The 20854-nt window shown below is 39.4% G+C and overlaps 3 protein-coding genes across 3 annotated transcripts; 1 reads left to right on the top strand and 2 right to left on the bottom strand.

Annotated features, from left to right (window-relative positions):
- Nucleotides 1–2608: 2608 nt before the first annotated feature.
- Nucleotides 2609–5812, top strand: LOC131304669 (ankyrin repeat-containing protein BDA1-like). Its single transcript, XM_058332005.1, has 3 exons — nucleotides 2609–3253; nucleotides 3501–5399; nucleotides 5525–5812. Exons 1-2 carry the CDS (start codon nucleotides 2636–2638, stop codon nucleotides 4482–4484), a joined length of 1602 nt encoding a protein of 533 aa, XP_058187988.1. The 5' UTR covers nucleotides 2609–2635; the 3' UTR covers nucleotides 4485–5399; nucleotides 5525–5812.
- A 54-nt stretch (nucleotides 5813–5866) lies between these two features.
- LOC131302337 (WAT1-related protein At3g28050-like) lies at nucleotides 5867–9117 on the bottom strand. The gene is made up of 7 exons (XM_058328911.1): nucleotides 8857–9117; nucleotides 8682–8747; nucleotides 8418–8531; nucleotides 7030–7264; nucleotides 6785–6943; nucleotides 6555–6706; nucleotides 5867–6225 (listed from the first exon to the last, which is right to left on the bottom strand). The coding sequence occupies exons 1-7, from the start codon at nucleotides 9048–9050 to the stop codon at nucleotides 6063–6065; spliced, it is 1083 nt and encodes a 360-aa protein (XP_058184894.1). The 5' UTR covers nucleotides 9051–9117; the 3' UTR covers nucleotides 5867–6062.
- Nucleotides 9118–13157: 4040 nt separating this feature from the next.
- LOC131304361 (WAT1-related protein At3g28050-like) lies at nucleotides 13158–16506 on the bottom strand. The gene is made up of 7 exons (XM_058331585.1): nucleotides 16231–16506; nucleotides 16040–16105; nucleotides 15455–15568; nucleotides 14221–14455; nucleotides 13976–14134; nucleotides 13744–13895; nucleotides 13158–13571 (listed from the first exon to the last, which is right to left on the bottom strand). Exons 1-7 carry the CDS (start codon nucleotides 16428–16430, stop codon nucleotides 13409–13411), a joined length of 1089 nt encoding a protein of 362 aa, XP_058187568.1. The 5' UTR covers nucleotides 16431–16506; the 3' UTR covers nucleotides 13158–13408.
- Nucleotides 16507–20854: the final 4348 nt, after the last annotated feature.

Here is a 20854-nt window from a genome sequence, read left to right as displayed (position 1 = left end):
GTTCTTCCAGACAGCCTTGGTTGAAGTGGCATATGAGATTGATTTCAGTCACGGATTTGAGATCCTCAAAGTTATACACTTCATGGTATTGAGCTATTACGGCTATGTTCTCCAAAAACCTGATGGAGCGGAATTACAAGAAACTCTGAAAATATTACTATTGATGATTGAATATCATATGCACAAGGGCTACATCCTTTTTTACAGGCTCAAACCCTCAAAACCTTCCAAAACAAGTGGCACAAAACTGAAGTTATTCCAAAAATAAAATTTCCATATACTAAAAGACAAATTATGAAATGCATTTTGTCAAATAATGGAGTGTCGAAATCATTTTTCAATTTGAAACCCTTAACTACAACATGCATGGAACCCTTAACATCTTGTCCTACAACATGCATGGATTCTTCTTCCTCAATCCTCTTGCCCCCTGGTTTCTCAAAACCCTCCGTCGTGATAATCGAATCAGCTTTCTATGGATGAGGGTTTAGCGGGAGGCCCAACCCCTGGTGGAGGGGCCAGCACTGGTGAAGGGGCCGGCGCTGGGGTTTTGAGAAACCAGGGGACCGTATCAACCAATATGACCTTTATTTAAGACCTTGGTCGATGGGGTTTGTAGAGGAATTATAAGGTTAGCGAAAGCATAAAATTTGGGGTCAGACAACAAAGGATTAAGAGCATCTCCAGCCTTGATCCATTTTAAGACTCAAATTCAAAAATGGGACAAAAATCATAAAAATTTCTCTCCAATCTTTGACCCAAACCCTTCCCCATTTTGAATTTTACCCATTTTTTTGCCCAAATCTGAGACAACTTTTGCCTTGACCCATTTCTCCAACGGCTAGTTAGAGAGAGAAAGAAAGAGAAATATGTATAAAATTTGGGTCTGATGGTTGAAAATATGTCTATCCAAAATGAGTTTTTACTTAAAATTTGACTCAAATTTAAGAAAAAATATGAATGAAAACTGGAGATGCTATAAAGACACGAGGCATAAGAAAGAGCAAGTGAATGATGGTAAAAACACCAAATTAGCAACTACGAGCACAAGACTCCGTGTGTGCACCGAGCCTCCCCCTAGTAAATGCCAAGAAAGCAATACGCCCAATGACTAACAAAACACCAAGACCTCCAAAAACTCCAACGACAACAAATACCCACGGTTTATTGTTTGCGGTCGAATAATCAGAATCATATTGCAGAACAACGTAATGAGTGTTGGATTGGTAATAGTGACCACCCGAGCATGAGCATTTCACAGGTACAACCCCCAATTCACCTGCGTCTATTATGGACAAATCATCGGGAACTGAGTTGATTCGAGAGACTCGTGATGGGTCTGAATTCAGTAGCTGAGAAATGGAGGAGACGGTGTTGTACGGAGATCGGGATCTGAATGTGGTATAAGCTTGGCAAGCGGTGTTTAGGCCGTTGCAGGTGTATCCGAGAACCGTATTTGAGTTGTTTGCTGTGGTGCCACATGCGGTAGTGGCCTTCCCGACGTAAGGCTGCTGAGCGTGGATCAAGCAAGGAGGAGAGACGAGGAAGAAGAAGAGATAGAAGATGAGCAAGGGTAGAACAGCCATTTTGAGAGAGAATTAACACAAGATGATGCTTCTTTCTTCTATTTCTGTTTCTTATTTCTTGTGAAATTGGAAATCTTGGTTGAGTGTGTAATTATGGATCCTGGAAGGAGTAGAGATGAGCTTCATAGAGCTTCATTGAATGGTTGAAATTTGAAAATGACCATTTACACAAACCGTGTTGGATTTTTAGCCTTCTGGAATGGAACCCGCCGAACATTTGAAATTTTGAATAGTCGGGCAAAGATGGTGATTGAGGGAAGCGTGTGTCGCATAACAACTTTCCTATCGCCATTCACTCGAACAGAACAGCCCAAAAGTCGGCCTTTTGAGATTTTATCTTAGATATTTCAATAAATATTAGGGTAAAAGTTTTAAAAAAAAAAAAAGTCTTTTTATTTTTCTCGTCGAGACGAATGTTGGAAAAAAACTACTACATCTCGAATATTTTTCCTTCCTTACGCAAATAGAGAATAAGCTAAATATTGCAAACCACAATAACCAACAAACGATCTAGGAGCCGAAAATAAAGTAAGCAACAAGCAAGCAAACTACGAGTCAACGGAATTTTTACGTGGTTCTCCCTAAATTAGAGGTACGTCCACGGAAGCGTAATCGTTACCAAATCTTCCAATATGATGATAATTATTCCCTAGCAAGCTACTAGAGGCATACAAATATTACCCAAAAGTAATTTTCAACAAAATCAACGAAATAAAAGTTTTGGTCTCACCAAAAGTGGATATCCCAAACTCCTAGATTACGAGAGAAACTCCGCAATCGGCTCCGGTCAACACGTAGAGCTCGTCAAACAAAAGAACGTACTAAAAACCCATCAAAATTGGAGAAGAAACTAAGACCCGATCTTGGATTGAGTTTTGAGCAAACCGTTGCCCTTTTTCTGAAGTCTTCCGATCGCGGATCTCTATTGCTGAACTCTGTTGCTGAAAGTTGTCTGCATCCCCAACATTGTTTCATAGACTGGTCAACACGTTTAACTTTCAACACGTAGGACGGACCCAAAGGAAAAAGTCCATATTCGAGTCTCTGTCATGTTTATGGATCTACGTTTCCCCAGGAAACCCCTCAATATAGTACTACTACTTATGCCAATCTACGTCCATAATCATTCATCATCATTGATCAAAATGGATCCGAATTCGAAGGAGGCAGTTGAAGCACGGAATATCGACATCTTGTATGAATCAATAGGGTCGGATCCTTACATTTTGGACAAAGCAGATGAAAGTCCTTTTGTTCACTCTCCTGTCCACGTAGCTGCATCGACTGGGCAGACACGTTTGGCAATAGAAATCATGAACTTAAAGCCATCACTCGGTAGGAAGCTGAACCCAGATGGTCTAAGCCCTATGCACCTTGCACTTTTAAACGGGCACTCTGAGACCGCGAAAGCGCTCATCAAGTTGGACAAAGATCTCGTAAGGGTCAGAGGAAGAGAGAGGCTCACTCCTTTGCAGTACGCGGCAGAAACAGATGATCGCGTTGATATCTTGGCCGAGTTTTTATGCGCTTGCCCTGAATCAATTGGAGACCTGAACGTTCGAGGGGAGACTGCTTTGCACATCGCGGTGAAAAAATGCAACGCAAGAGCTTTGGCAGTCCTGATGGGATGGATTCGCAAGACCGGTAAGCATTGGGTGAAAAACATCTAAGATGGGAGAGGCAACACAATTCTGCACACAGCGGTGTCCACTTCACAGCCTCATGTACGTATGCCTCTGGGATTCGCATTTGTAGCACACATGGTACTTCAAATTTCAGTAAATATTTTTGTCGCAAGGAAAAGATCATTGATTTGATAGTTTAAGTCGTCTTTTTTAGGTGAACTTACAAAAAATTTAGTTTTCTTTAGACTAATGATCATTCCATTGATGCAGTTTCCGGTAAAATACACAGAAAATGGTGAATTATGAAAACATAGATACGCTTGTTGCGACAGATCAAAAGACCCGAGATATAATTCTTATCAGTGATTTGCATGTGCAGATTGTGGAGTCTGTAGTTCAAGGATACGGATTACACATGAAGGAAAAGAATTTGGAAGGTGCAACGGCCCTAGACATTGCCGAAACACTTAAATCTGGTTCCGCGAGAACAACAATCAAGGGTATCTTACACGGTGCAGGAGCTTCTAAAAGTTCATTACTTGCTAATGACTGTAGCCTTGTCGATTTTTTGATCTCGCGAGAGTCACAGGTGGAAACTATATTTCGAACTTTTCTTTTCATGCGGAAAGGGATGTCACTAGAGATGAGGAATGCTGTACTAGTGGTAGCTGTGCTGATAACGACGGCAACCTTTCAGACTGTACTAAGCCCCCCCGGAGGAGGCAGCGGCCTAAGTGACGGCAACAGTCTTTTCGCTAACGGGAGTCATATTAACGCCACCATATTTACCTCCACGGACAACAGCAGTCTTTTCGCCAACGGGAGTCATATTAACGCCACCATATTTACCTCCACGCACAACATCAGTCTTTTTGCTAACGGGAGTCATATTAACGCCACCGTATTTACCTCCATGGACGACGCTACAAATGTCTTCCTCTCTGTGTTCTATGCGATGAACACCGTTGCGTTTATTAGCTCAATCGCGATGATTAATATACTTATCCTTCCTTTAAAAGTTTTTGCCCCACTCCATGCCTCGCTAATGTTTTTGACAATGGGCTATGGGATAGCATTTCTAATCATTCCGCCGATGTATAACTTGGAATTCATTTTCGCGTTTTCAGCAATAGCTGTTGCTTCTCTACTTTATGGTGTGCATTATATCCCTATCATGATCGAAGATCTCCACAAGATAGACAAGGGTCTTTTATTCATGTCGCACCTTCAGAGGAAACGCCTCCGGATGCTATACCGTGTGGTGATGGACTGATTTCCAACACACCTTGAAGGGTTACCTCTCGATGCAGATGATCAGGCGCAATTGGAAAAGACAATTAGCTGTGATTTAGCTACCTTCCCCTGCCTCAACCAACCCAATGTTTCCATTGTTGTCTATTCAGTATGCCGGTTATTTTTATGTTGAGTGTCAGTATCCTCTTGTATATGGAATTGTATGTCAGGTTGTTATGTTTTTTTTTAAAATTTTCTTGGGGGCAATGTCTATACCCATTTTGTTGGTGTTTAAGGCAGTCCAAACTCTTTTCTGCAATTGTTGTGCTGCTTGTGCAACTTAAATTTTGTAAGTTCCGCAAGGATGTGCTCGTGTGTTGTGTAGCTTTGTTCTTTCGTAAGTGGACTGTTTGTTCTCAGAAGAGATTGGGTTTGCAGAAAACTTTCAGTGCACATGAAAAGGAAAATATAGGGTTTGGCATTGGGTGATCACCACCACGCATCAGCACCATCTCTGAAGAACAAATTAAGTTGCGGCTGGGAACATAAGAAACTTGCTTTATGAATGTACTGGTTGAGCAGTTTATCTTTTGCATATAGGAAACAACCTAGAACAGGCGAGCCGTATTATCAATCGATTCCATAAAGAATCTGAATTTTATCTGGTGTTAGTCTTGTTTCACTCCAGTATGGAAGAGATTACGAATTTGATGCTCCAGTCATTTATTGGACAAACATTTACATGCAATGGCACAGTCGGTAGACAAACAGCTTGTCGTCGTGTCTCAGGTGTTCTTGCCCGTCTTAACATCTCTCCTTTTTGGCCCATTAGATTATGCAAGTACTACTAATCGAAAACCTATTTCATGGAGTAATTTTCTTGCCAAATATTATCTAGGTGCTAGAAGCTAATATCAATGTTGGATACGAGGGAGCAGATAGTCAATGTACTCAGGTTAAGTTGTAAACACGTCTGACAGAATTTTAGCTAATTTCAGTGAAATTTCACACATCCTCATTCTAGGTTTGAACCTCTGCTATTTCTATTCGATATAATTTTTCCTATCTTTCTTTTTGAAGGTTCTGGCATTCAATGGCAATCCTGTCGAGAATCTGAAGAGCTTGGCTAACTGCAGATAGTGATTCTAAAGACTGAAACTGCCAAGGCATCAAACCTTCAACATCCTCCAAACATACTGAGTAACTTCAGCATGCCCAAGACTCTGATATCTTAATACATGAAGTTGTTCCGCTAGTCAAGGTGCAGAATGTTTTACCCTTGTGTTTTCGCGAGTTGCTACCTTAAAATGTCTTCTTTCGAATCCCCGTAGATGAGGTTTTAGGATTTGCATTTTTGTCCACATACATGCCTTAAAAATGCTTTATTTTAGTGACATCTTCTTGTAAAATTAGGCAGCGCTATTTCGTTTAATATTATCAAGCTTACCATTACGAAGCATAGTTTTAATTATACACATCCATTTAGATGGGTTAAGCCGAATTCGCCAAGGCACAAACCCATTGTGAAGCATGTTTCCCTCTTTTCAACCACTGCCGAGCCCTGACCATGAGCAATTCATCGGATTTTGTGAAACTATCTAGTGCAACTTCAACTTTATCAGCTCCGCGGTTCTTGAGTTAGATAGTTTTGCAATAGAGGGACTTTAGGGTTAGACGCGGATTCTGGGTCGCCAATTTCAGCACTCTCATCCACGTCTTCCTTTGCTTTTCCCCACATCACAGTATAAAAACCAACCGATATTATTGCCGCTCCAACGATACTGCGAAACAAGGACACGAAAATTGCCAGATTATTTGACCATGCATAAATCTACGTGCATAAAAATACGTATACTAGGCATCAACGATGGTATAGATGTCTTCTTCCATGAGGCAAATGCAAATTGATGTTTGGTTTGTTTAAGGATCGAATTGAATCCAGAGAACAATGGATTAAAAGCAAAAATGCGAAGAGATCCTGCGGAGCTGCATCCTATCTATGACATTGGCAAATGAGCAAAGAGGTTATCTCCCGCATCTATAAAAGTGTTGTGCGCGTTTTTAGGCGTTTGATTCATGTTTAAGTAGGTAGGAGAACTAGTGAAAATACCTTCCAAGATATAGAGTATCACCGAGGAACAACACGCCCATGACAACTGCAATAACGATCGACAATGGCTTAAACATCGCGACATAAAGGGGGCCCTTCACTTTCAACACCCATGTGTTGACGGCATTGTCCAAGAACGACCCGAAAATCCCCTAAACACCACACAGCAAACCCGTACATTAGTGTTAAAGCAACGATTTGTTCATAGCTATAACTCATTATATACTTACAGAACATAAGATCGAGACCAATCCTATATCGGCTCTGATTCTCCATGCACTAGCGTTTGGTTCTGCAAATATGCCCACAATCGCTGCTAAAACGCTAACGCACAAGTTGTAGAAGAAGATTACGGTCAGTTCAGCCGGATACTCTTTCATTATTTGCGTCTGTTTCCAAGTGTAACAAACACGAAAGTGAGCTTTTCCGAAACGTAAGAATGGTCTGTTAAAGATTTACGGCAGGATCTATGTACCAGAACAATATACCACATCGGTACAAGCATGAACTCCACTGTGAGGAAAAGGCTTCCGATTACCCAATCGGAGTGTGGTGAGCCAAGAGGACGATGAAGTGAAATGGAAGCCGGTAGAGTCGATATGATAGGCGGGCCTTTATATAGAGTAACTACCAATGCACCCGAAATCGACACTACGGTGCCTATGATTTTAGCTTGACTGCTTGAGCTTCTGATTGCAAGCTTTTCCATCCTTTTTTAAGACCAGGAAAGTGAGGTTAGTGTTGATATCGGCATTGAAACATACAAATTGATACATACAATCGGACACTGAATGTAAGATGTTTAATTGGTAAGGCTGGAAAAAATGCTTGTATGCAAATGAACTGAGCTGCTCTCGAGCAATTCGAGGCTCTTCTCGGCTTGACTCGTATAGTAATCAAACTGAGGTCGAGTTTTAGGCTCGTGTAGTATATATGAGCCAAGCTCAAGTTACTCAACACTCTAAAACGTGGGTCATTTGTATAGCCTCAGCTCATTTAGTAAATTAGTCAGGCTCGGCTTGTAAAAGGCTCGACTCGTGTTAAAAAAAAAAAACGAGCTAGAGTCTTATGCTCTTTCAGTAAACAAGCCGAGCTCAAACACTGAAAAGTGCAAAGCTCGGCTGGTTTGCATCACTCATGATAGGGGTCCACCACAGGCCAAAATTAATATCTTCATATGGGAGCACGATTTGGTAGAGATAACATGTTATGGACAAAAATACATCGTATTTTCTCTCCTTCCGTATATAATAAGTAATACATCATTATTTGTCATTTTCTTTCAGCAACACTGTAACATTACTACTCACGTACTTATTATTTCATTTAGTAAACTAATTATATTAAATTTACAATTATTTATTGTCAATTCTCTATTTCTTGTATAACTATTTTAACATACGCAATGTTTACTCAAAATATCTACAGAACGGGGCGTGCGGGTCCCGCTCTGCTTCCTCCACTTTGGTACTCTAATTGGTTTTAGGAAAATTTATTTAGTGCATTGTAGCACACGTGGTGTCCTAGGTCTCTCTGCTGCTATACAGTTGGAGGGCTTTATTGGTAAAACAGGGCATGCCAATTGAAGCTCTCATTATTCAATTAATGATTTGTTTTGAAGTATTATTCGAAGAGCACATAATAATTCATGGCGAAAAGAAGAAAAACACTTTCCTTTTCCAATCAAGAGGTCAACTTAAATAATAAGACGATTCCGAGGCAATTCCAAACGAACCCATGTTTCCAAGTTCAGTTACAATAATTATAAAGATCGCATCTTTACGGTCCCGAAAAGTCGAGGCCGGCTCTGTGTGTGAAACAAGAAAGACAGAAAAAACAAGGAAGGAATAGGAGAGAAAAAACCTGAAAAGAAGAGCAAGTACGAAAGTGAAAGCAGGGATAAGGCTGCTGAAAGCTGAACCAAGTGCTGGAGAGCTGTAATTGATCCCTGCATACCCCATAATCTGAGATGTACACCTATATATTTTCTCCCACCATCAAACAAGCAAAACGCCCCATGACAAACCCAATTCAACTTTATCAAAATAAATTCAAGAATTGGAAATCCATGTCTCAATTGATACTCCATCAAAATTCAGGTGTTTTTGAGTTGACAGATGTTCTTACCCGATTAACCCAAGCAGGAGGATTTTACAAGAGAGTGAAAAGTTGAGCGGAGGCAGCACTGTTGATCTGCAAATTCACAAACCAGAGCACGAAAACTGAGCAGGCGTACACGAAATTGAAAAAAAGTTCAGATAAGACGACACTGGAAACGAGAAAGACGGTTTTGGGAGAGTACCGGAGGGAGAAGAAGGGGGAAGGGAGGAGGACGAGGGCGGCCACACCGTAGGCGTAGACGATGAAGACGTGGTAGCTCATGCCGTGGTTGGTGGCTGCCTTGAACAAGGTGTGGAGTCCGACGGTGGTGAAATTCATGGCTATGATGGCCCAAAATGGCACCACATCCCTGCAAAAGTTCTTTCCCCTATCCATCCCTCTCTCTCTCTCTCTCTCTCTCTCTCTCTCCCCTCACTCTCTCCTCACCAGCCAGTCTCTGGGGGTGAAGAACACTGAAGAGGGAGCTTATTAGTTAGTTGGGGGAGGTCGCGGTCGCACGTACGTCACCCCACGGTTCCAGTTTTTCTTTATTTGTTTTATTGACTTTTCGTACGTGCCAGATTTGTCCATACAAATGTTGAAACGGTGTCGATTTATTTTGTCGTCGTGCTCCAAAGTCCAAAGGAAGAAAGTTTACAGTTGTGATGGAGCGACCCACACTTTTCTCCTTGCCGTTGGTGGGAAGCAAGCGTCTTTTTGCTTTTATTTAAAAAAAATTCGCCAATGTTCGGTTCCATCTTTGAAAAATATTTTTAATGTAATGAGTAATAATGAATGAAAAGAGAAAGTTAATGAAAGACGTGCATAGAAAAAAGAAAAATGTTAAGTGTAAAAAAAATTTACCCGGAAATTACCCCGAAAGAGCAAATTAATGATACAAATTCACTTTGAATTGTATCTGTACCATTGATTTGCTCATTCAGGGTAATTTCCGGGTAGATTTTCTTTATACCTAGCACTTCTTTAGAAAAAAAATGGATTTTTCAAAGATGGAAACCAAAAAGGCAATCAAATTTGAGGAATGGAAAGAGCTGTAGTGCACCTGCGCTGATTCGACCATCTATCTCGGTGAAAACGGCTTGGATTTTATTCGAGTTCCTACAAATCCTAACCATCTATTATTCGGATGAAAATCCGAGCCGTCCATTGCCGAGATGGATGGCTAGATTGGCTGCACTACACGTGTAGTGCGGGGGGTGCACTACAACACTCCCGGGTCCCAAATTTGATGGGATTGCGCCAAACTTTTATCAATTATTGATTAAAGAAATTTAAAAAGTAATTTTTTTATTTTTATCCAAAACATATTCGAAAGTATCCAAGATAAAGTCTCAAAAGCCGACTTTATCTTTGATATTTCCAAAACTGTTTGGTAAAAGTAAAAAAAAAATTGGGTAAATTGATTCCTCTTGTTGAGACGAAACAATAATCTACAAACGTTATGACGCAAAACCAACAAACGCGAAATTTTTTTGAATAAAAACAAAACGTGATTTTTTTTGAAAAAGTTCTACTTTTTTGAAAATGGCTTCTCTACCATTTGAGACAGTTCAACTTGTTTCGATCCCATTTTGCATTTATTTTAATAATCGATTTTATTCACGTTGCATAGCTCCACATAAAAAAATTCAAGGCAATCAGAACCTTGTGAAATTTTATGAAGATACATTAATATGAATACAAACTGAGTTGGGCACAATAGTTACAACTTCAAGAGCCCTTATTTTTCAAGATAAGTGTGCTACAATTAGATATTATTTGGGTTCCCATTGACTTTCAGTTTTGAAATGACTACTGTACTCATCGACCTCCACAATGTGAACGAAATCGATCGTCACACTAAATGCGAAATAGGGTCAGAACAAGCCGAACGGAAGAGAAGCGGTATCCTTTTTGTTCAACTCATAGGGCTTTTTTGTGAGCATTTTTATTTTGGACTTGTACGAATCAAAGCTGATCAATTTCTTGTTTTGGATCCCTTAAAAAGAGTATAGAGGACACTGACTTTTTAACTTGTTGGGTGTTGGTTGCTATTCCTAGTAGTGGAATGGTTGTTCAGCTACCACCCCGAGTTGGTGAGGGCGACTACTGCCTTTAACGCAGAAGGAGGTTCGAGTTCCGGCAAGTGCTCGAAATTCGTCTACAGATTAAAGGGGGAGACTTTTCACTAGTTGTACACTAAAATGGTGCTGTGGTGATGACCCGTCCTCCCGGACAGTAGCTATAGCTAGAACCAAACGTTTCATTGGAGGGTAGGGAGCCTCTATGGTCACACCCAAGGAGAGTTGCTACGCTGGTTGCCCCCTCCCATCCTTTTTATGATAAAAAAAGAATGGTTGTTCAGCTGAGATGCATTTCTGTATGGGTTTTTGTAGAAAGTATGAAGGATTTGCATGTTTAATTTCCACGTGCATTCAAAATGCTTTAAGGGGTGTTTGGGAGCCGATTATTCTTTAGATTGTGAATTGTTGATTTTAGAAGATGAATTTTATTTTTCTTAGCGAAGGTTAATAATGTTTGTGGTAGTTGGTGAAGTTTGAACAACAATCAAATGTATGAGAGTGCAATTTTGGATGAAACTTACAACAGAAAAGGAATACATGAAAGTATTTGGATGATATGACCAGAATAAACTTTTCAACGGGGGTATAAGTTTATAACCTAAAAGAGTAGATTATGATGCGTATTTTTACCATGTTGTCATTGCCTGAGATTGCTAATACTAATTGCAAAGGGTAGTAAATTTTTGGAAACGCTTGGGGTAATCGGTAAATGTAGTTTTTCCAGTTTTATGGAAAAAGAGATTCCAAAATAAGGAAAACAAAAGCTCATCTACAAGACTACAACCAGTGGCAGAGCCAGGAATTAAGTGTAGAGAGGGAGGCACTTCTTGATCATAACCTTCAAAGTACTTACCCAACTTAAGCGTAATATTAGTTTATTAAATTATAGAGACGTGTGTTCTCTACTTTTAACACACAATCACCATTAATTGAAGAAATCAAAAGCATAATGAAAAGTCCTAACAATTAAATTATAAATCAAAGTCCCAAACATTTGTGAACACAACTTAATTAAAAGAGAGATCAGATGCAAAAACTAAATAATCAAAAGCCTAATCTGATTTTAGTCGTGTGACAAATAACATAATTAAGAGAGAGGAAGTTGTAAAACATATTAATTAACGGGTTGCTTTCATTATTTTGTAAACACTAGAGAGGGCCATGAATACAAGACAAATCAGAAAAGCTTCAAAAATCATTCTCAGGGTGAGATCGATGCCCTTCAAATCAGCCGTACAGGATGAGATCGACGCCCTTCATCCTTCGTCGATGATGACAATGACAATTTCCCTTCATAGTTGAATCAATCTACAGTACCTCCATACCTAGCACTTAAATTCTATCTTGATTCAACTCCATATTTTTAACGCAAGAAAATGGAAATGGGTGATCTGAAAAATCCCAGCATCAAATGGCTATGCTTTACCAAAATCAACCATTGCTTTGTCTGTTATTTGTATACATGCATAGATTGCGAGCTAATTTGGAGAGCGGAATTTGGCGTATGGGTTACAAATGAGGCTGGGAATTAAAGAAAATCTATTGAGGCAGTGGGCAGGCAGTTCCTAATGAGAGGGGATCAGATTGATCTGCGAGTGGGTTGACGGTGACGACAATTAATGAAGGCCATGGAAGGGGACGAAGGAAGAGAATGATTTACAAACTGGGTTTTGCTTCTTTATTTTCAGAAAAAATTTAAGAGAGAGAGAGAGAGAGAGAGAAGTAGATGTAGATGTGTGCGTCGCTTGGATTGATCAGAAGGGTATAATAGTTAGGGACATCAAAATGTCGTGGCAGGAAAGAATATGATCGTGGCTTTATCATTATTAACCAAGAGGAACTAGTGTAATTCTTTTGGGAGTAAAATAAAAAATAATATCATCTGAAGGGGTAATAGTGACATGATCCAAAAATCTGGGGGCACATAACCCCCCAGTCCTATGCTCCCTCCGCCCCAGACTACAACTAATCCTGAGATTGTTTCTCGATCTCTATTTCGAGAATGCATTCTAGCATAGTGTATCTGATGTTCGCTCCCTAACACCGGAATTCCAAAATGTGAAAATATGGCTCCCAAACACCCACTTATTTTCGTGAATTTCTCCGATAAAAGATATAGAAGTGGTGTTTTGCAAGTTCCTTCAAGACCAAGTTTACCTTTAAGAGTAGGAAAATAAGTGTTTCTAATATTGTTGTTCTTTGCGGATCAAAAAAAAATATTGTTGTTCTTTTGTAATGTCAATATAGTACAGATTTTTCTCAACAATCTTTCTGTAAGTTCTCCTGTGGGAAACTAATTTCTATTTGTCACTGGAGGTGTCTTTTTTTCATTACCATTACTGCACAACACAATTTGCTCTGCACTCCCCCTTTTACCCTTTAGTTCATTTTTTCACAAAATAAGGGTTAATATAGTAAATTCACATAAAAAAATGTGGATATTCAATCGGATGGTAAAAGGGGAGTGTCAAAATGAAATTTTGAAACATATATAATGTGGCATACATATACAAACATCGAGTTGGATGGGTAATGCCTAATTTGCTAGGCTGCGAACCCATGATGCCATAGCGTCCCGATCTAAAGCTTTTCCTCTCTTCAACCAGTGCTGTGCTCTGACTTAAGCGATCCATCTGATCTTGAGATGTGATCCTGTTCGACTTCGACTTATCAGCTCTGCATTTCTTGAGTTTTATGGCTTTGTAATAGCGGCACTTTAGGGTTAGACGCTAATTCCGGGTCGCCGGTTTCAGCACTCTCATCCATGTCTTCCTTTGCTTTTCCCCACATCACAGTATAAAACCCGACCGATATTATTGTCGCTCCAACGATACTGCAAAACAGGAGAAACGAAAAATTGTCAGATTATTTGACGGTGCATATTCGATATCTTATACTCCTCAGTATCCGTGTAGATTTTTGAGCTTGGTTGTAGTGTGTACAGATCAGTGCGTTATTCGTTTTTCGATGTTTAAGCCGTTATGTGTGCTAGCAAAAGTTAATACCTTCCAAGATACAGAGTATCACCGAGGAACATCACGCCCATGGCAACTGCAATGGCAATCGACAAGGGCTTGAACATCGCAACGTAAACGGGACCCCTGACTCGCAACACCCATGTGTGGACCGCGTTGTTCAAGAATGACCCGAAAATCCCCTGGAACACCAAACAGCAAACCCCGCATTGAGACAATGATCTTTGTATAATTTTACATCCAAAACTCGTAATCTACTTACAGAACATAAGATAGAGGCCAATGCTATATCAGCTTTGATTCTCCATGCACTTATATCCGGTTCTGTGAATACACCCACAATCGCTGCCAAGACGCTAACGCACAAGTTGTAGAAGAAGACTACGGTCAGCTCAGCCGGATACTCCTTCATGATTTGCGCCTATTTCAAAACGTAACAATGAAAATGAGCTTTGTAAATACGGGAAATGGTGCCGGAATTAAGGATTTACAGAAGGGTCAACGTACCTGAACAATGTACCACATTGGAACAAGAATATACTCGGACGTGAGGAAAAGGCCGCCGATGACCCAATTGGACTGCGGCGAGCCGAGAGAACGATGGAGCGAAATGGAAGGCGACGGAGTCAATTCGATAGGCGGGCCTTTATACAGAGTTACCACAAATGCACCCGAAATTGACACTATGGTGCCTATGATTTTGGCTTGACTGCTTGAGCTTTTGAGTGCAAGCTTTTCCATCCTGATTTAGGCAGAGACAAGTGAAATAAAGTGTATGCAATTCGGCACTAAAATGTCAGGTGTCTAATTGCGGTAACGATATAGAATTAGGATTGTGCACAAAAGATCTAAAAAGGAGTGGTAAGGACACATATGTGGAACCGTGTGTACCCGTAGATGTCACACTGTGGGAATTCTCATACATCAAACGGTTCTGGATTTGTGTCCAGACTTAAATGACTTCTAATTTTAGAAATGCCAATAAAAATTTGTCTATGGCCATTTTCAATATCTCACTATAGTGACTAGTGAGAGCACCATGTAGTGGGGTCCATCACTTTGTACCCCATAGTTAAATAATTTCCGCACTCTTTTAACTTTCTATTCGCATTAAATTACTAAACTATCTTCTTCTTCTTCTTCTTCTTCTTCTTCTTCTTCTTCTTTTTCTTTTTTTTTTTTCTTCTTCTTCTTATTTGTAATGAAGAGTGTTCCAATGAATCAGACCGATCTCTCTGACTCTTAGTTGGCCTTTTCATGTGTTTGCGTGAGGTGGGGTAGCCCTAAGGACAACTCTCTGTCAAGGGGAATCGTTTATGCGTCATGGTAAGTTCTGCCGAGGCAAGTCGATTATCCATTGTGACAACTCTTGTGATTAAATTACAAAATTATCTTTACGCACTTATGAAGGACAATTTCGTAATTACATGAATAAAAAGACAAAGAGAAAGTGCAAAAAGAAAAAAGTGTGGAAATCACTTTTCCTAGCTTTGTTGGTAAAACAGGGTATGTATATAAAAATGATTTGCTGATTCCAACAGCAAATAGTAATAATTCTCTTCTCTCAGAGGAAAAAAAAACAGTTTCTCGATTTGAGTCAGCCTATATAGAATTTCAGAGAAATTCGAGGGAACCCTTTTTTGGAAAAATTATTTGGTAATGCACAAGACCAATTATGCTGTCGAAAACAAGAGGATCGGAGGAGAGAGAAAGGAGGAAGTGGGGGGAAGAAAAAAAAAACCTGAAAAGCAGAGCAAGTATGAAAGTGAAAGCAGGGACAAGGTTGCTGATAGCTGAAGCAAGTGTAGGAGAGCTGTAATTGATCCCTGTAAATCCCATTATCTGAGATGTACACCTACATATATACACCAAAATCAATTGAAGAATTAGCAAACCCCATTTCTCAAAATTGATTGGAATCCATGGAAACTCCCGGGATGAGAGCAATTTTGTTGACGCTCACCTTTAACGAGGTAAGTTAACCCGCGTTTGGTCAGATACGTTTTGGGTTTCATTGCGGTGATCAAAACCGCTCATTTTGTATGAATTGATTCGTTAGGAATTTGGATACCGTGCCAAAACGAATTTTGAAAAATCCAATTTTAAACCCAAGAATTAGAATTCTGAAGTACTTATTGATATTAGATTGAGTAGAGCTTTTGCGTGATCTCTTAGCAAACCAATTTGTACAAATTAAATGGTTTCGATCGCAAAACAAGACCCACGATATAGCTCACAAAATGCAGGTAAGGTTACCCTCACACAAAGGCGAGATGAACAAAATTGCTCTCGGAATTCAGGTGTTCTAAGTAATTAGTGGTCTTACCCAATTACCCCAAGAAGGAAGATTTTATAAGAGATTGAGAAGTTGAGTGGAGGCAACACTCTTGATCTGCAAATTTTAAAAATAACAAAACAGAGCACACAAATTTAAGCATAGATATATATAGTTTTGATGAGAGAGAGAGAGAGAGAGAAGAGAGAGAAAGGGGGGGCGGATGAGGAGAAAGAGAGTACCGGAGGGAGAAGAAGGGGGACGGGAGGAGGAGGAGGGCGGCGATGCCGTAGGCGTAGACGACGAAGACGTGGTAGCTCATGCCTTGGTTGGTGGCTGCTTTGAACAGGGTGTTGAGACCAACGTTTGTGCATTCCATGGCTACCATGGCCGAAAACGGCACCACATCCCTGTAGCAGTACTTTCCCCTTTCCATCTCCATCTATCTCTCTCTCTCTCTCTCCTCACAAGTTCACAGCATGCTCATCAAAACCCAAAGGCCAGATGTACGCAAACAAAAACTAACGATCTAGAATAAATTAAGAAAAATGATATTGACACTCAAAAAATTGATGCAGACACTCCAAAAAATAAATAAAAGTAGCTTTGGAATTACTAATTTTGAAGTGCCCGCATCAATTTTTGAAGTGCCAATATTATTTCCCTAAATTAAATTGGTTTTGGTTTTGTTGGCCCATTCTCTTAAAAAAAGTTTAGACAATAAAACAAATTCAACGATTAGTTCAACAAAAAGATCTACTACTTAATTGCTCAGCTCAGGACTGATCTGTAACCTCCGGTCACTCCTTTGGGATCAGTTCATACAGGAGTTTTGCTTTGACTTTAAGTTGACCCTAACAGACAAGGGGATCCTTGTAGGGCAACCGATCTAGTCGTCCATTTCGACAATGGATGACTTGAATTTTAATCCGAGCAATGGACGGCTCAGATCAATAGGAGCTCGGATTAAATCTAAACCGTCGGCGTCAAATGGACGACCAGATAAACCGCCCTACAGCTTCTATACTACAGGCTGCATCGCAGGATTTCCAAATTCAGCCCCAACACACAGCTGTTATCACAAAAACAGAGGATAAATAAAAAAATCATATACTCTTAATCTATGTTGAGATGAATGCAACCTTGAACATTAGCAATCAAGTAGTAGTACTTATTTGTCTAATTTAATTCTTTTCCAATGTTTGAATTACATCAGGAATCTTATTGCAGAATTTTTATTTTTTTTTTCCATTGGAGGTAATACTTTAGGAGTAGTTTTTAATGGATTAGGTCCAGAATTAAATATTAGTACTATCATATAGGAGGGAACACAAAAAATTTCAGCAAATTTCAACTTAGAGAGATAAATTTTTTTTTTTCAACTTAGAAATATAATTCTGAATCAGATATGTCATCAAGCATTACATTTCTATATATTCCAGTATGTTTCAAACAAGATCACAACCTGATTTTCCCTTTCAATTGTTTATAAACAAAAAAGAGATTTTTCCCTTTGAAGTTTCGTACCATTGGAGACGTAACACTTCATAATGTCATGTGCTATTATTTTCATTCTCTTCGCTCCGCTCGCATTCTTAATCCTCATTCTCGAAATTTTTGTAGTTTGAAAGACGTTTTCACGCTCGCGATACTACTTGCGCACCCGCACGCAAATTACGTGACTTATTACCAACCAAAACTCTTTTGACGCATTGGCGTTTGTGATTTTCTGTGTCACGCTATCTGGTTTTTGAGTGTAAGGGAAGCGACAAAATTATTTGTTTGAATCGGACGGCACTAGGTGGTGAGGTATGACTTGTTTTGATTGGGACAACCATTTTTTATGAGTGGGACAATCGTTTCATTATTATGGTCTAATCTCAAGGCCCCATTTGGTTAAAATAAAAGATAATTGGCCCCACGCCTTTAAACTCAAACTAAATTAATCTCAATCTAAGTCACATTACTCGCGTGTGGATGCGGCAATGTGAGCATAAAAGTGTCTTTGACATCCCAAATTACTAAAATTCGCAAGAGTGATGATTGAGAGCGTGAGTGCAGTACAAAGATTAGCCGTCCGAATGTGACGCGAGAGGCTCATTTTTAACGCTGTACTTTTTTAGGTCTGATAATCCAATTCCTTAATCTCTCATCTTTTGAGTGTGGATCAATGTTTTTGAAAGAAAGAAAGAATATGTTAATATTTTAGTGAACTTCAAATTGTACCCAATGATAACTTTCATCTCGTTTAATTGGTTCTACCGTTCTAGTTTAGATGGCTTGAAACTTGAAACTAGGGCTTAGCTCAGTTGATTTGAATCTCCCCCCTTGCTTTTGGTTGTTATTCTCGTTGTATTTGTTGAAATTATTTATCCCCTTAATAAGACTATTAATTAAGTTGAGCTTATATTGATGGTTGTGATTCTGATATTTGTATTCTCCTCTCGCTGGTATAATAATATAAGGGAAAATGACGGCCCATGACGTATTTTGATAATTAATACCCACCAATGACATTTTCAGCATTAACAAATGTTCTCAGCGTATTCTTGGCGGATATTAATTATCAAAACACATCCTTTGACCGTCATTTTCCCATAATATAAAAAAGAGGTCCATTGGGCTTATCGTAATTATGAATTTGTTTCCAATTTAATGTGATTCTCATACTTGCATTCTTCTACCATTTGTAATATGAAGAAAGAAAGAAAAAAAAAAAGGTTCAGATGGCTTGAAGTTGCCTTATCATTTGCTTTTCTGTGTTCAAATTATTGCTATTATTCTTGTCAACATCAAACCAATCCAGCAGCAATTCCTTAATTTCAATCCACCAATTATTTTTTGCATTCGTTTGCGTGTGTATATGGGGACTTATACAATCTTGCTATTTGGACACCATCTTCAACAAATCCTGACGTTGCAAAGCAACTCTATGTAAAACTCTTCAAGGTGCATTCGGATCGTCTAAAAATGTTTTTTCAGCTGTTCGGATTAAGAAACAAATGAGTTAACTTTTTTCTGAAAGAGTTTGTTTTTAATTCGGATCGCTAAACACTTTTGGACAATTTGATGCAGCCTAAAGCGCTCTACAGGAAGTTGTTTTGCAGCCATCCTGAGATCCGTCTTCTTCTTCAACTTAAAAAAAAATTGTCAACCGAATTAGGTTCAAATGATCCCATCTACATCTTCGTAAAGTAGATTCCTTTTCGGGTACAAGGGAATAGTCATGCCCAAAAAGCTTGAAGTTTTCAAGCCAATCATACATTATTGATACTTATACTTTCTCATCAAATTTGTGTCCAAAAAATGAGAAATTTTCCAGTGCCGGATGGATACCACGTGGTATTCGCTCGACACATTCAAGCCATCCGATACAATTTTGAACGGTTCGGATTTGGAGAGAGAAAGAAGAGGGATGAAAGGAGAGAAAATGTTTCAATCTGAGCCATCCAAAAGTGCATCGGACGGTTCGAAAGTGCCGAGTGGACACCACGTGAAATATACCCGCTCAGTACTGAAAATCTTCTCCCAAAAAATGAACGGCAACGATAGCTCTAAAAATAAACTTTGAAGATAAATTTGTCCACCACACGATTATCGATGTCCGACTTTATGATATTTTGTAGACGTAACTATCTCTAAATAATAATCTTGAGATGGAGGTGGGGTCTCTTTGGGCCAGCTGCCCCAAATCTATTAGTGCACATATTACATTTTCTTTTTGGCGTGTGCCATTCCCATGCCTTTCGGCTGTCACAATGCTCCGAGTTGCGTTGTGTATGAGGCTATCAGCATAAGCACTTTTCATCACTCAATAATGGAGTGATTCTTATTCTCTCTCTCTCTCTCTCTCTCTCTCTCTCTCTCTCTTCAAATTCTTCCACGAAAAATGGCTTTCTTTCTCTTTAATATGACTTGCGTATTGGAAGCATACCTTATCTTTTGACATCAACACTTTCCAAATGGGAAGCACAGTATCAATCTATCATAATTCATAACCCAACAAAGCACGGTGTCAGTATCACCAAATATGGCGTTTCATTCATAATAATATCCTAGATGGCAAGCTTTGTGAGAGCTAGATATTTTTGTTAGATTAGGACCCTGTTCGGTTTGAGTTTTAAGGGAGGTTTTAAAGTGTAATGAGTGGAGAGAGATAGATAAATGAAATTTATTAGAAACCGTGTGCGGGAGGGTTTTGAGTACTCCAAACAAACAAGCCTTAAAAATTTCGGAGAGATACAGGGTGGTTGGGGTGAGACTGGTTTTACATTCTTGTCGTGACAGTTAATTTTTGTGTAAATGAACAAGTAGCAAAGATATCTTTTAGTTTGGGATTATTATATATGAAAACGAGTTTTTTTGAGACAGCTTCACAATAAGGTCACGCCTTTTATGTATTAGAATAGATGTTCTCCCCGAAACCAGAAGCAAAACGATGTCGGTCTTGCGGTCTGCGGCAGGCCCACTGTTTTCCGGCCCAACTTGTTCAGGAGCAGTAGTAGCTTGTAATTGAACACTCGGACTCTACTTGGGCTATCGTTGCCCAATCTAACAAAAAGCCATCCCATTTAGGAGCTGAAGGTTCTCTCTCTCTAGCTAGTTCTAACTGCTAACACCAACCAAGTAATCTTCACAAATCTAAGCAGATAACACATGCATGTTGATAAACTGCATCAATGGTTTTTACTCACATTATCAATGGGAAAGATAATCCTCTTGTGCACGTATCATACAGAGTGTGTATGTTCGGGCCCGGGGGTTTCCAAAGAATTTTATAGTATCAACTACACGCTATTTGATCAGTCACTTATATAGGCCGGATCAATTTTATTTTGTTACATTGAGTAATTTTAGACATCGGGA

The sequence above is a fragment of the Rhododendron vialii genome, chromosome 10a, assembly GCF_030253575.1.
Source record: "Rhododendron vialii isolate Sample 1 chromosome 10a, ASM3025357v1".
Lineage (NCBI taxonomy): Eukaryota > Viridiplantae > Streptophyta > Magnoliopsida > Ericales > Ericaceae > Rhododendron > Rhododendron vialii.
This window is presented reverse-complemented; position numbering and strand designations above follow the sequence as displayed.